General features: G+C 48.5%; 1 protein-coding gene across 3 annotated transcripts in view; it reads right to left on the bottom strand.

Moving 5' to 3' along the window:
• Window positions 1–15,295, bottom strand: part of OTOF (otoferlin) — a 184,791-nt gene that overhangs the window by 58,542 nt on the left and 110,954 nt on the right. For 2 of the 3 annotated variants that reach the window (XM_083432492.1, XM_083432493.1), the window contains exons 1-5: window positions 6,442–6,560; window positions 5,266–5,366; window positions 4,472–4,562; window positions 1,452–1,568; window positions 823–975 (exon numbers count right to left, since the gene is read on the bottom strand). In XM_083432492.1, the coding sequence (XP_083288618.1) occupies window positions 823–975; window positions 1,452–1,568; window positions 4,472–4,562; window positions 5,266–5,366; window positions 6,442–6,465 (486 nt within the window). In that variant the 5' untranslated portion in view covers window positions 6,466–6,560. Of the gene's footprint in view, window positions 1–822; window positions 976–1,451; window positions 1,569–4,471; window positions 4,563–5,265; window positions 5,367–6,441; window positions 6,563–7,335; window positions 7,523–9,557; window positions 9,667–10,582; window positions 10,807–11,806; window positions 11,994–13,192; window positions 13,380–14,906; window positions 15,067–15,295 lie in introns of those variants that run through there. The other variant, XM_083432494.1, reaches the window with a different exon arrangement.

The raw sequence follows: 15,295 nt of genomic DNA, 5'->3' as shown, positions 1-15,295 counted from the left end.
CAACCAAGTGCAGTACAGCCATCTTCTCAGAAAAACTCTTCACAAAGTTCAAGAGTTCAAGACACGAAGGCTTTAGCAACTAATCCACACCTAATGACCCACCTAAGTGGGATTCAGGAAATCACTCAAGAAATCACTCAAGATATCCCCCAAGTAATTAAGGAACAAAAGAAGAAAAGGCACACTAGCCTGGGAACCTCCTCTCTGCCCAGAACATTGGAGGCTATACACCACACCTCCTCAACAGTATTTATAGGAACTCAAACACTGAGATCCTGCTCTGTTCCAGTAACAAGAAGCCGAAAGCACCAGCCTGAAGATGACGAGTGAGACCTCGTCGAAACGTCGCCTAGACACCCCAACTTTTACACGGGAAGACACCCGAGGACACCAAAACCTGCATATATATATATATATATATATATATAAAAGAAAGTGCAAAAATGAAAAGAAAAGAGAGAGCATGCACAGAATGGAAGGTGAGGCAGAAAGGGAACCAATTTTGTACCACATTACCAAAGTCCCAGATGTTTAGAAAGCTGGTGTGAGTTTTAATTGGTTCCCAGTCTATCCCCATTTTAACTTTTTGAAAGACTTTCCGAATTGCACAACTGCTGACGGCCGGGCAGCCTCTGACACTCTGAGCTGACGACGGAGCAGACAAGAGGACTTTGGCACCTCACCTGAGATGCTTCTTATCCGCCTACCTCTTTTCTAAATTGCACCTCTCATGCCCTCCCCCCCTCCCTCCCAGCCTCCCCTCATCCGTCCGCCCATCAACTGCGTCCCAAGGAGGGGGTTAAAAAGCAGCCGCCACGTCACCCTCAGGAAGACGGTCTTCACTTTGGCGCAGTCCTTCCCTGTTTCCTCGTCCACGATGGAGTAGAGGATGTCCTTGGAGGGGATGCGGGCGTAGGCGATGCGCTTGTTGTTGCTCATCATCCATATGAAGACGTCCGGGATGCTGTGCTGGGGCTGGGAAGGGAGGAGAGGGAGCAGAGAGAAGGTTCAAGAGCTGAGAAGCACCCAGGAACACTGGAGCTAGCCTCTCCATCCATCGCAACCAAGTGCGCCCAGGGGCAGGCCCAGACTGGGGGGGGGGGGGATATGGACCACTTGGCCCGGGCATCTGATTCCAAAGGGGGACTCGGTCAACAGATTCACAACCACAGGGGATGCACTGGGGCGAAGGCGGAGGTGCAAAGGATGGGTGGATTCCCTGGGGCCCTGGCTGGCAGCTCGAGAGAAAAGCTTCCCGGTGTCCGGAACGGGGCCTGCGATCGGCTCCGCAGAGCAGCGCGAAACGGGCGCTGGGTGGGTGGAGGCGACCAAGGGTCATTCAATCCAGCCCCCTGTGCTTCCCAGTTCCTGCATGTTTGGCTGCTCAAAGCCCAGTACTGAGATATTTAAACAAGGCTCAAGTTACATATGGATGAACCTGGTCGCCTCACCTCATCTGCCAGGAACCGCAGCTTTTGCAAGAAGTTCTGTGCCTGCTTCAGCTTGTCTCTGATGGTGGTTTTCTTGACCTGGGATCGCATGGTCTTGGCCTGCTGGCCCATTGTCTCCTGCAAGGTGTTGTATGCAAGGAGAGAGAGAGAGAGAGAGAGAGAGAGAGAGAGAGAGAGAGAGAGAGAGACGTCAGGGGGATGAAAGAGCAGGAAGCATTGGACTGCAAAAATGACATGAATTTAGGAAATGGAAGGGGGTGAGACTCAATATCCCTGTCTACTTTGGTGGTGAGAGAGGTTGGGGTTGGCCTGGGGTGTGACTGTGCATTTGTGGTTGGTTGTGGTGATCTTTGTTTTCATGTGTGAGTGAGGTGGGTGGGTGTTTTGGATCAGATTAGCCATATTGATTGGTATGCTGTTGGTGGATTTTTGTCATTGTCTTGTTGGGCTGTGTATGTGATAAAGGGGAGCCATACCGGGGTGAAGGCGTCTTCTTCTATTTGTCCCGTGTCCGTTTCAGTTTATTGGTTAATTTTTCTAGTAAGGCTGTTTCCCATACTATTTGGTGCCATTGGTCCATGCTTACTCCTGACAGGTCTCTCCAGTGTCTGGTTATGGTGTTTCTGGCTGCTGAAAGTAGGTGAGTTATGAGTTCTTTGTGGTTTAAATGGGCATTATTGTCTTGGGAGATGTTTAATAGGGCCAATTCTGGGGTGATTTCTAATACTTGCTTGGTTATTTTACTTATTTCTCATATGGTTGTTGTCCAAAGGAACACAAGCGAACAGCAAAGAACCTGCACAAGCAACGCTGACACCAAACCCTACATAGAGTAAGTAAAATAGAAACATCGCAACCTGACACCCCCCCATCCTCCCCCCCACCTCTTTCCCCTTTTTCTTCCTAATGTCTCAACAAATGAAACTCATTTGAAAAAATGTTACATGGAGGAAAAAAATACGAGAGAAAGACATAGAATCATAGAATCATAGAGTTGGAAGAGACCACAAGGGCCATCGAGTCCAACCCCCTGCCAAGCAGGAAACACCATCAGAGCACTCCTGACATATGGTTGTCAAGCCTCTGCTTAAAGACCTCCAAAGAAGGAGACTCCACCACACTCCTTGGCAGCAAATTCCACTGTCGAACAGCTCTTACAGTCAGGAAGTTCTTCCTAATGTTTAGGTGGAATCTTCTTTCTTGTAGTTTGGATCCATTGCTCCGTGTCCGCTTCTCTGGAGCAGCAGAAAACAACCTTTCTCCCTCCTCTAGGTGACATCCTTTTATATATTTGAACATGGCTATCATATCACCCCTTAACCTCCTCTTCTCCAGGCTAAACATGCCCAGCTCCCTTAGCCGTTCCTCATAAGGCATCGTTTCCAAGCCTTTGACCATTTTGGTTGCCCTCCTCTGGACACGTTCCAGTTTGTCAGTGTCCTTCTTGAACTGTGGTGCCCAGAACTGGACACAGTACTCCAGGTGAGGTCTGACCAGAGCAGAATACAGTGGCACTATTACTTCCCTTGATCTAGATGCTATACTCCTATTGAGAGCCTCCCTGCAGTTGAGTTGGCTCTCACCATCCGGGATCCAGACCTGATTTGGGGCGAAGATGACTATCCTCACTGCTTACTTGTGTGCATCATTATTGCAGTCAAAACCAACCATTCATGTTTTGCCTGATAGGCACATGAAAGGACCGAGGGTCACAGATCTTTCCTTTACAAATTGCTAGAGAGAACTCTGTGAGATCACTTCCTTTGTTTGCCTTGGCAGGAAGTTGTAACACTACATCCTACCTTCCTTCCCGCCTGAGCATCTCTTCATTCGTCATGCCTCCAAGCTGACCACACATGGGTGTCTGAGATCCATAGCTCAGACACAATTTTGAACCTCGATTCTGTACTTTCGTAATTCAGATAGTAGATATAAACCCGCCTTCTTTTCGCTTCTGCAATTGCTGCTTCGATACCCACTTATGTAAGTAAACACTACTTTTACTTTTTTACGAAACAGTGTATGTGTGGTTATTTTTAAGGGGGAGAAAATGGGTAATTCCAGGAGAATCCAGTCTGCCTTTAGAGCACCCCGGATTATTGTTTGTAGAAGCTAAGATATATCTTGTCTCAGCTTCCAAATTTAAGCTGCAAAGGATGATACTCCACTGATTTCACAAGCATGAGCAAGGGAGGATAATAACTGGTGTCTAAATGCATTCCCACAATGGGTAACAGCTATAGTGTCAGGAATAGGCTAGGATTAGTTCAATTTTAGAGCCACAATGCTCTGGTTTATTTTGTATTCTGTTTTGACCTTCTGGTTGGTGGGCCAATTTGGTGGGCCAATTTTTTTCCCTCCACCTTTTATTTTTAATAACATTTCATAATTTGACCACTGACATGCGTGCGATTGCCAGCCTTGGGCTTTTAGAATCCTCCACCATCACTTGAAATTCAAGTTTAGGACGAGGGTTGTAAGAGACGACCATCTCTGCCTTTACACTCTGAGTAACTCATAAGCAGAGTGCATTGCTCTGTGTCCCTATGCCCTTTTAAAATGTGGTTGGGGGGGGGGGATACTGGGTTATTGTTTTTATTTTGATTATATATTTTGTGGTTTTATATTTTGTTCTGTGAACTGCCCTGAGACCTTCGGGTATAGGGGGGGGGGTATATAAATTCAATTAATAATAATAAAAATATTTTAGGAATATATAAAAATATAAGCTTCCGTGTGCATGCACACTTCTTCAGATATTTTAGGAAGTTTAGGTGGGGGGGTCCACCAGGGAAACGATCCAGCTGCTTTGATCTTGCACTAGGATATGGGGGGGTGGGGGCAGCAACTACCAGAGAATCGTGCCCACTGGCAACACTGCAGGGCTGTTGTGTTGCAATCAGGCTAGGAAAAGAGTGTGGAAAGGGCTCTCTTGGGCACCTCTGCCCACTGCACCCCCTGCCCATTCGATTTCCCCTTTTTTCCCCATCTGGGGGCTCCCAACCTGGAGAGACACTCACCAGTTCCCGCATGCATGACTTCAGCCTCTCCCGGTCCAGCCGCGTCCGGGAGGAGTGGTTTTGGTCCTTGTTGGAGAGGGTCACAAACCGCCTGTTGGGACAGGTCAAGGGGTGGGGCAGAGAATAATAATAATAATAATAATAATAATAATAATAATAATAAAAATAAAAAAATTTATTTATATCCCGCCCTCCCCAGCTGAAGCCGGGCTCAGGGTGGCTAACAACAATGAAACAGTACAAAAGTACAACACAAACAACACTCTAAAATCATTCATTATAAAATTAATTAATTCAAGCCACTGGCAACCATTGGGCTAGAGTTCTACGAGGGTTACAGAAGGAGGTGGTCAGACTGTGCCTTGGCCAAAGGCCTGGCGGAACAGTTCTGTCTTGCAGGCCCTGCAGAAAGATATCAAGTCCCGCAGGGCCCTAGTCTCTTGGGACAGAGCGTTCCACCAGATCGGAGCCATGGCCGTAAAAGCCCTGGCTCTAGTTGAGGCCAGCCTAACTTCTCTGTGGCCTGGGACCTTCAGGATGGTTTTATTTTAAGACCGTAAGTTTCTCTGTGGGGCATACCAGGAGAGGCGGTCTCATAGGTACGAGGGTCCTAGGCTGTAGACTTAAGAGAGACTTAAGCTGGTGCCAACAAGAAAGGGCAGCAAAGATGGTCTGGGGGGGTGGTGCCCAGACTTGAGGAGACAGTTTGGCAGCGGGATGAATCTCATGGCCCTTCCCTTGCAACTTCCTGATATTTTGAGGGTCCTTCTCCCCCCCAGTTGTGGATGACTCACAGGCATGCACTGCTCAGCTCTTCCAGGACCCCTCGGAGGCGCCGTTCCGGGTGGGGCTTCTCAGTCTTCATCATCTCATGAACGTCATTCAAGCCTTCTTCCTGGAAGGTCGAAAACAACCGTCAATGTATCAGGGCTACCAGGCAAGGCAGGGCTCAGGAGGACAGGGAACTAATGCCAGTGTAGTGGAAGAAGCAAAGATCACCAGTGTTGAAGCAATGATTCCTCAACATCAGCTTTGTTGGACTGGTCATGTTGTGCGGATGCCTGATGATCGTCTTCCAAAGCAACTACTCTATTCTGAACTTTAAAATGGTAAGCGTAGTGCTGGTGGTCAACAAAAGAGGTTTAAAGACTCTCTCAAAGCAAATTTTAAAAAATGTAGTATAAAAGTAAAGGGACCGTTAGGTCTGGCCGTTAGGTCCAGTCACGGACGACTCTGGGGTTGCGGCGCTCATCTCACTTTACAGGCCAAGGGAGCCGGCATACAGCTTCCGGGTCATGTGGCCAGCATGACTAAGCCACTTCTGGCGAACCAGAGCAGCGCACGGAAATGCCGTTTAACTTCCCGCCAGAGCAGTACCTATTTATCTACTTGCACTTTGACGTACTTTCAAACTGCTAGGTTGGCAGGAGCAGGGACCGAGCAACGGGAGCTCATCCCGTCGTGGGGATTTGAACCACTGACCTTCTGCTCGGCAAGTCCTAGGCTCTGAGGTTTAACCCACAGCGCCACCCGCGTCCCTCAAAAATGTAGTATAAACACCAACAATTGGGAAACATTGGTCTGCAAGCGCTCCAATTGGAGAACAGCCTTTACCAAAGGTGACATGGGCTTTGAAGATGCTCAAACTCAGGACAAAAGGGAGAAACGTGCTAAGAGGAAGGCACACTTGGTAAACCCTCATCATGATCAACTCTGCCCCAGAAGCCAATGTCCCAACTGTGGAAGGGCGTGTGGATCCAGAATTGGCCTCCACAGTCAATTACGGACTCATTGTTAAAACCGTGTTTATGGAAGACAATCTTACTTGGCTACGAGTGATCGCCAAAGAAGAAGAAGATAGAATTGCAGAGTTGGAAGGGGCAGAGGGTCATCTAGCAACTGGAGCCATGGGTCACCCCAGTGTTTCCCTCCCCACCCCACACCTCCCCCGGACCCTCTTGGGTGCCCACCAGCTTGTCCGCAATCTTGTCCATGATGTTGGAGTTGTAGAGACGCCTTCGCTGGTCCTGCCACCAGCTCTTAATGTAGATGCAAGGCTTCTTCTCAAAATACGGCAGGTGGAAATAGTTCCTGGGAGCAGGAGGAGGAAGGAGCAGGCAGTAAACCTCAGGAGTTGAAAGGGGCTATAGTTGGGCAGCAACTGATCAGAACTTACGGAACTCTCTGCCACAAGATGTGGAGATGGTTGCTGGCTTAGCTGGCTTTCGGAGAAGTTATCACAGGCTGTTAGCCATGATATGTTCTCAAGGAAGCGGCTAAGTTCAGAGGCAGCACACCGCTCTGGGTGGCTTCTAACAAAGATTAAAAATACATCAAAATGTCACACATTAAAAGCTTCCCTAAACAGGGCTGCCTTCAGATGTCTTCTAAAAGTTTGGTAGTTATTTTTCTCTTTGACATCTGGTGGGAGGGCGTTCCACAGGGAGGGCGCCACTACCGAGAAGGCCCTCTGCCTGGTTCCCTGTAACCTTACTTCTCGCACTGAGGGAACCGCCAGAAGGCCCTCATAGCTGGACCTCAGTGTCCGGGCTGAACGATGGGGGTGGAGACGCTCCTTCAGGTCTACTGGACCAAGGCCGTTTAGGGCTTTAAAGGTCAGCACCAACACTTTGAATTGTGTTGGTTCTGTGAGCCTATGTTCTCATCGAAATAAATGTGTGCATTAAATCGGCCCACCAACCCTGCAAGGGAGTCCTCTGGGGTCAGCTCAGCGCTACTGCCCTCGATGGACCATACTATGTGATGACCTAAGGAGGCAAGAAGAAATTCTGGGACCTCTCTCCACCACCCTTTCCAACAACAAGGTTTTTCACGTCAACCGGACCGGCCAAAGTTTCGCTTGCCTGTCGGTGATCAAAGGCCTCAAAGGTGGGGAAGAGGAGATGGAGACAAACTCCCCATCATCTGTGCTTTCCTCGTCACTCTCGTTCTCCAGCAGCTGAGACTCTTCCTCATTTCCATCTCCTCCACTATCTTTCTTCTTCTTGATCATGGGCTTGGACATCCCGTCGATTTCGTTGCCGTAATTGCCTGGGGAAAACAGAAGGGATAGACTTACCATGGAACGGCAGAGTCAGACGGAACTAGGGTTGCCATACAGCCGGAATTTCCTGGATGTAGTCGGTATTTACCCCTCGCAACTTTTGTGTCTGGATCTACACTTTTTGAACTATGCAACCCTAGGATCTTGTGATACACGGTTCAGGAATAATCTGAGTCAAGGGCAGCGCATAATGCTGGTGGCCAGCAAAAGAGGTTCAAAGACTGTCTCAAGGCAGATCTAAGAAAATGTAGCATAAACACCGACAAGAAGAAGAAGAAGAAGAAGAAGAAGAAGAAGAAGAAGAAGAGTTTGGATTTGATATCCCGCCTTTCATTCCCTTTAAGGAGTCTCAAAGCGGCTCACATTCTCCTTTCCCTTTCTCCCCCACAACAAACATTCTGTGAGGTGAGTGGGGCTGAGAGACTTCAGAGAAGCGTGACTGGCCCAAGGTCACCCAGCAGCTGCATGTGGAGGAGCGGAAACGCGAACCCGGTTCACCAGATTACAAGACTACCGCTCTCAACCACTATACCACACTGGCTGGGAAACACTGGCTGGGAAACACTGGCCTGCGAGCACTCCAGTTGGAAAACAGCCTTCACCAAAGGTGTCGTGGGCTTTGAAGACGCTCGAACTCAGGACGCAAGGGAGAAACGTGCCAAGAGGAAGGCACGCTTGGCAAATCCACACCGTGATCAACTCCTGCCCAGAAGGCTATGTTCCCACTGTGGTAGGGCGTGTGGGTCCAGAATTGGCCACAATAGTCACTTACGGACTCACTTTTAAGACCGTGTTTATGGAAGACAATCTTACTCGGCTACAAGGGATCACCAAAGAAGAAGCCTCAGATTTGATTTCTGATACCATTTTGTGGGAGTGACGCTCCACCGGTGCTGAGGCATACCTCGCACCTGGCATGCCACAGCGTGCCAAGGAGCCTTGCGGCCACTCTCCCTGAACTCTAGCCTCTTGGCCAGAAGACAGGGTTCCCCCTCAGACCGTTTGTCCTCTCACAGATTTGGTTACTAGACATAACGCTTGGCTGGAGCGTGACCGGGGACGCAGATGTAATCAAGTATCAGGGAACATTTTGGGGAACCACCTGCTAACACGTGTATTTGACAAAGCTGGAAATGTGCTTAGATGGAGGTACGTCATGTTCAGGGTGGTTTCACTACTGTATCCAATTGTTGACTTCTGCTAATAAAAGGAGCCTCTGCACAGCTAGTCGGCAGCTTGCTTGGAGCCTGCTTGCCAGCATGGTTCTGCACGGCTCACCTGCATTCAACCTCCCGACGTCCTCCGTTATTCCTACACACTTGGTCCTCAGAGAGCCCATGCTCTTCTTCCGGTGCCACATTTTGCACATGGTTGTTGTAATGTCTCATTCTCACATTGCATAATGTTGCAGGTTGCCTTTAATTGCTCAATTGATGCATGAGTATGGGAATTATTTAAATGTCTCCTCCCTCTGTGCTCTACTGCTCTTGTTTTCCTTATGCTTGCTCTTGACTCTGACTATGGAAGAAGACCGATGTGAGAGATGCCTTGTTGTCTTGTTATTTGCTTTCTAAATAAAACCCTTGATGTTACTATTCCAACCACAGTTGATTCTGCTGCCTTCTGCTGTAAAGGACTGAGTTTATTTGCTGCAAACGGGAGTTACCGTATTTTTCGCTCTATAAGACGCACCAGACCATAAGACGCACCTAGTTTTTGGAGGAGAAAAACAAGAAGAAAAATATTCTGAATCTCAGAAGTCAGAACAGCAAGAGGGATCGCTGCGCAGTGAAAGCAGCGATCCCTCTTGCTGTTCTGGCTTCTGGGATAGCTGCGCAGCCTGCATCTGCTCCATAAGACGCACACACACATTTCCCCTTACTTTTAAGGAGGGAAAAAGTGAGTCTTATAGAGCAAAAAATACGGTAAATGCGCACAGTTCTGTGCGCACAGCACCCCAGAAGGCCAATGCCCCTCCTTGGTGGGGCAGCTCACCCCATCCCTTAATGAAGCCATACCAACCTATGGTGACCTCAAAGTTGATAGGCTTGTCTCCATTCTTCCTGTCAATCATGGTGGCCTCCAGGAAGGATCCAAAGAGAAAGAACTCATCCATCTTGCCCGTGCAGTTCTGTTGGGTGGGAGAAGGACATAAGAAGAACTTAGGAAGTTGGAGATTTGGGGTAGAATGAATTTATTGTTCTGGGGAAGAATATCAGTGATTAAAATGATTGTCTTGCTAAGAATGTTATTTTTATTCCAATCGATCCTGGTGATAGGCGGTACTCGAAGCTTTAAAGAATGGCAAAAAAATATTTCCAGATTCATCTGGCAGGGGAAGAAACCAAGGATAAAATATAAATTGCTATCAGATGTTAAGGGGTGGGGTTCGCCTTGCTGGACTTAAAACTATATTATGAGGCATCCTGTATTTGCTGGATCTAGGTTCGGATAATATTAAGAAATGGGGATATTTTAGATTTAGAAGGACATGATAATACATTTGGATGGCATGCATCTTTATGGTATGAAAAAACAAAGGTACATGAAGGTTTTCAGAATCATATAATAAGGAAATCAATTTTTGGGTATGGGGAAAATATAAAAAATTATTAGAACAAAAGGACATAAGAAGAACTTGCTGCATCTGGCTAGAAGGAACCCTGACAGTCAAGGTAAGTTCGGCAGATGTGTGAGGAGGGGATATAGAATCATAGAACTATAGAGTTGGAAGGGACCCCAGAAGCCATCTAGTCCAGCCCCTTGCAATGCAAGAAGTAAGTAAGGCCCATTTATTTAACTAAAGCAACTGAGAGAAATAAGGGCGCTGCCTCTGCGGTCCAAATCCTGCAATAACTCACAAGTCAGGAGCTAAATCCTAGGGGAAGGAAATCCATAGAAAAGCTAGTGTTCCTTGCTACCCTTGCGGTGGAGCTTAAGGAACCACAGAATAAACAAGAACTAGCAAGGAAAGGATAATAATAATGATAATTTTATTCTTTATTCCACACCCATCTGGCTGGGTTGGGCCAGGATCAGAGACTTACGTCGGCAACTGCCGTGGCCATCTCGACTTGGACTTCGGTGGAGCTGGTGAGCTCCGGATTGCTGGTATCCAAGATTTCCACGGCCAAGCTGAGCAGGAGGCGGGCACGGAAGGAGACTCCTTCGCCCAGGCCCTCGTTCAAGTCCTGGTGCTCATCCATCAGGGTGTAGTTGCGCGTTGAGCCGTACATGTTCACCCAGGCAGGGCCAAACGTGGGCAGGAAGCCTGGCCAAGAACAGCAGAGCAAAGGGAAGAAGGTCAATGTTGACGCAGCGCACCGTTAACCTGCGGAACTCGCTCCAGCAGGAGGCAATAGCAGACACCCAATAATAATAATAATAATAGTAATAATAATAATAATAATAATAATAATAATTTTATCATTTATACCCCGCCCATCTGGCTTCCAAAAAAATATTAAAATACAGTAATACATCAAACATTAAAAGCTTCCCTAAACAGGGCTGCCTTCAGATGTCTTCTAAAAGTCTGGTAGTTGTTGTTCTCTTTGACATCTGATGGGAGGGCGTTCCACAGGGAGGGTGCCACTACCGAGAAGGCCCTCTGCCTGGTTCCCTGTAACTTGGCTTCTCGCAGTGAGGGAACAGCCAGAAGGTCCTCGGTACTGGACCTCAGTGTCCGGGTAAAACGATGGGGGTGGAGACGCTCCTTCAGATATACTGGACCAAGGCAGTTTAGGGCTTTAAAGGTCAGCACCAACACTTTGAATTGTGCCCAGAAACGTACTGGGAGCCAATGTAGGTCTTTCAAGACCGGTGATATATGGTCTCGGCGGTCGCTCCCAGTCACCAGTCTAGCTGCCTCGTTCTGGATTAGTTGTAGTTTCTGGGTCACCTTCAAAGGTAGCCCCACTTAGAGTGCATTGCAGTAGTCCAAGCGGGAGATAACCAGAGCATGCACCACTCTGGCCAGACAGTTGTGGACAGGTAGGGTCTCAGCCTGCGTACCAGATGGAGCTGGTAAACAGCTGCCCTGGACATGGATTTGACCTGTGCCTCCACGGACAGCTCTGAGTCCAAAATGACTCCTAGGCTGCGCACCTGGTCCTTCAGAGGCACAGTTGCCCCATTCAGGACCAGGGAATTGGATAACTTTAAAAGAAAATTAGACCAAACTAATATTAAGTCTATCCTGGATATGCTGTGCCGGTTTTGTTTTTGCTTTTTTGCAAAAACAATGGCACTTCGTTCATGCTTCACCTCACCTTTGTCTCCTTCGTTGGAGATCTTCCTGAGGTCGATGAAATGGGTCCCAATGGCCACATCGTTGACCTTGTCAGAATCGCGGATCTGGACCTTGATCCGCTTGCACAGTGGGGGGAACATTTCCGTGAAGACAATCTGCTCGTTCCACGTGGGCTCATAGCTGCTTTTCTGGACTGAGGTTTTCCCCTGAGAAAGACATAAGGAGATAAGGACACCAGAAGAACCTCAACGGGCCAAAACATGAAGGTCCGTCTAGCCCAGCATCCTGTCTCCAAGAGTGGAGAGGCAGATACTCCCAGGAAGCCTACAGACAGCCACGTTCTCCCACTGTTGTTTGCCAGCAACTTGCATTCAAAGGTATACTGCTCTTGGTGCTGGAGGTTCCACATAGTCCTCAGGAACTGCATCCCTTGATAGGGATCTTCTGGGAATGATCTAATAGAAGCCAATGGCCATCTAAGGTGATCAAGGTCCCAGGCCGCAACCAGATTGAGCCACGCAGCAGGAGATTACAATTTCATAGAATCATAGAGTTGGAAGAGACCACAAGGGCCATCGAGTCCAACCCCCTGCCAAGCAGGAAACACCATCAGAGCACTCCTGACATATGGTTGTCAAGCCTCTGCTTAAAGACCTCCAAAGAAGGAGACTCCACCACACTCCTTGGCAGCAAATTCCACTGTCAAACAGCTCTTACTGTCAGGAAGTTCTTCCTAATGTTTAGGTGGAATCTTCTTTCTTGTAGTTTGTATCCATTGCTCCGTGTCCGCTTCTCTGGAGCAGCAGAAAACAACCTTTCTCCCTCCTCTATGTGACATCCTTTTATATATTTGAACATGGCTATCATATCACCCCTTAACCTCCTCTTCTCCAGGCTAAACGTGCCCAGCTCCCTTAGCCGTTCCTCATAAGGCATCGTTTCCAGAATACAATTTCATAGAATCATCTTGGTCTCCCTCCTCTGCACACCTTCCAACTTATCAACATCCTTCTTAAATTGTGGTGCCCAGAATTGGACCAAGGACTCCAGGTGGGGGGTCTGACCAACAAGGAAGAGCATGGTACTATTCCTTCCTTTAAGGCGATAGTCCTTTAAAGGAATAGACGCGGGTGGCGCTGTGGATTAAACCAAAGAGCCTTGGACTTGCCGATCCTTGTGGTTTGAAATTTGACAAGCAAAGTTATTTTTCTCAGCACCTTTTGATATCTAAACCGATATAGTAATTCAATTTTCTTCTATTTATTGAATGGCCGTTGCAGTCTAACTGATTAGAGCGATGGTCCAATGGATGCACATCCTTAAACAAAAGCCAGCTGTCTCTCTGCAAGCGAGAGGGACTCTCAGGTGGGCCGAGTCTTGAGGCTCTCTTAACATGCCCACGTACCTTTTGTCCTGCAAATAGGACCTGGACGTAGGGGTCCACCAGGTCCTTGTTCTCTCCAATGAGGGCCTTCTTGACGTTGGCCATGATGCTGGTGTTCATGCGAGGGAGACCCTCTGCCCGGTAGATCTTGATGTAGAAGCGCGCCCACTGCCTCTCCGGAGGGACGCCGTCGGGAAGGAGCAGGTTCCTGCAAGACACAGCCAACACCGTTTTGGGAAACGATATACAATGAGTTGAAGAAAATGTTCCATCTGACATTTGTTAAGAAACCTGAAGCACTCTTGCCACCGTTGTTGCATACATGAAAATGTTCTTCAATTTCCTTGGCAGGTTTTTTCCTACGATCCCTAACAAAAATGCTTCAGGCTTTTTTACAAATGTTAATTGGAACATTTTCTTCAACTCATTGTATATCATTTCCCAATTTTTGTTAATCTTACTACAGTCCCTCCACATATGGTAAAAAGTCCCTTCTTTTTCCTTACATTTCCAGCATATATTTGAAGCAGTTTTATACATTCTTCCTATCTGCACTGGTGTTATATACCATCTATACATCATTTTCATGTAATTTCCTTTCAGCAAAGAACAATCTGTAAAAGAGTGGTGTAGTGGTTAACAGCGGTGGACTCGTAATCTGGGGAACTGGGTTAGCGTCCCCCTCCTCCACATGCGGCTGCTGGGTGACCTTGGGCTAGTCACACTTCTGTGAAGTATCTCAGCCCCACTCACCTCACAGAGGGTTTGTTGTGGGGAAGGAAGGGAGAGGAGATTGTGAGCCGCTTTGAGACTCCTGAAGGGGAGTGAAAGGCGGGATATCAAATCCAAACTCTTCTTCTTCTTCTTCTACAAACTGAGCTACCCCGCAGGGACATCTTTGTCAAAGGGAGATGAGTGCTGAACCCCACTTTCAACGACAATCTTATTCTTTCAGACCCAGGTACAGTGGTGCATAGTCAAAGCTATGGTTTTCCCAGTAGTGATGTATGGAAGTGAGAGCTGGACCATCAAGAAGGCTGATCGCCGAAGAATGGATGCTTTTGAATTATGGTGCTGGAGGAGACTCTTGAGAGTCCCATGGACTGCAAGAAGATCCAACCTCTCCATTCTGAAGGAAATCAGCCCTGAGTGCTCACTGGAAGGACAGATCCTGAAGCTGAGGCTCCAATACTTTGGCCACCTCATGAGAAGAGAAGACTCCCTGGAAAAGACCCTGATCTTGGGGAAGATGGAGGGCACAAGTAGAAGGGGACGACAGAGGATGAGATGGCTGGACAGTGTTCTTGAAGCTACCAGCATGAGTTTGACCAAAGTGCGGGAGGCAGTGGAAGACAGGAGTGCCTGGCGTGCTCTGGTCCAGGGGGTCACGAAGAGTTGGACACGACTAAACGACTAAACAACAACAAGGGAGGGGTCAGCAACCTGAGGCCCATGGGCCACAAACGGCCCCCGAGCCGCCCCCCAACCAAGTCCCCATGCGCTGTGCTAAACTGGCATGGGGACTCGCTTCTCTGGCGCTGAAAATCGTGTCTCCGTTGCGTCTCCGCTTGATTGAGCTGGCCCAGGTGAGGTAAACCTTGCCGACCCCTGCCTTAAGGGGAGTGAAAGGTGGGCTCTCAAGTCCAAACTCTTCTTCTTCTTCTTCTCTCTCTCTCTCCTCCCCCCTTTCCCCTCCCTCTGCTCTTCTCTCCTTCCTCGCCTCTCCCCTGCTCACCCCTCAATGTCGTCCTCGTCCGTCTCGTTCGCCTTGTGGGGCGTCTTGATGTTGTCCCCTTTGCCCACCACCGCAATGTCCACCTTCACATAACCCTTCAGCCCCGCGGTGATGTCCTCCGGGTCCGAGAGGAGCGCCCACTTGTGGTAGAACTGGTGCTCTGCAAGGAGAAGACAAGAAGCCACCATGAGACCCTGCGAGGTGGGCCGGGGAGAGGGCAGGATCGCCCACAAATTGAGCATCTCGGCAGAGCCTGGCGCCTTCCTTTCCCCCGGTGGACTGGTGCAAGAACCGCTGCTTCACTAGGCTCCCATTGCTGCCTGGGAAACAGTCCCTGGGACTTTCCGCATTGGCTCCCGGAATGCCAGGGGGGACACCAGCCCTCAATG

Source organism: Podarcis tiliguerta (assembly GCF_965153285.1).
Source record: "Podarcis tiliguerta genome assembly, chromosome: 3".
NCBI classification, from domain to species: domain Eukaryota; kingdom Metazoa; phylum Chordata; class Lepidosauria; order Squamata; family Lacertidae; genus Podarcis; species Podarcis tiliguerta.
This window is presented reverse-complemented; position numbering and strand designations above follow the sequence as displayed.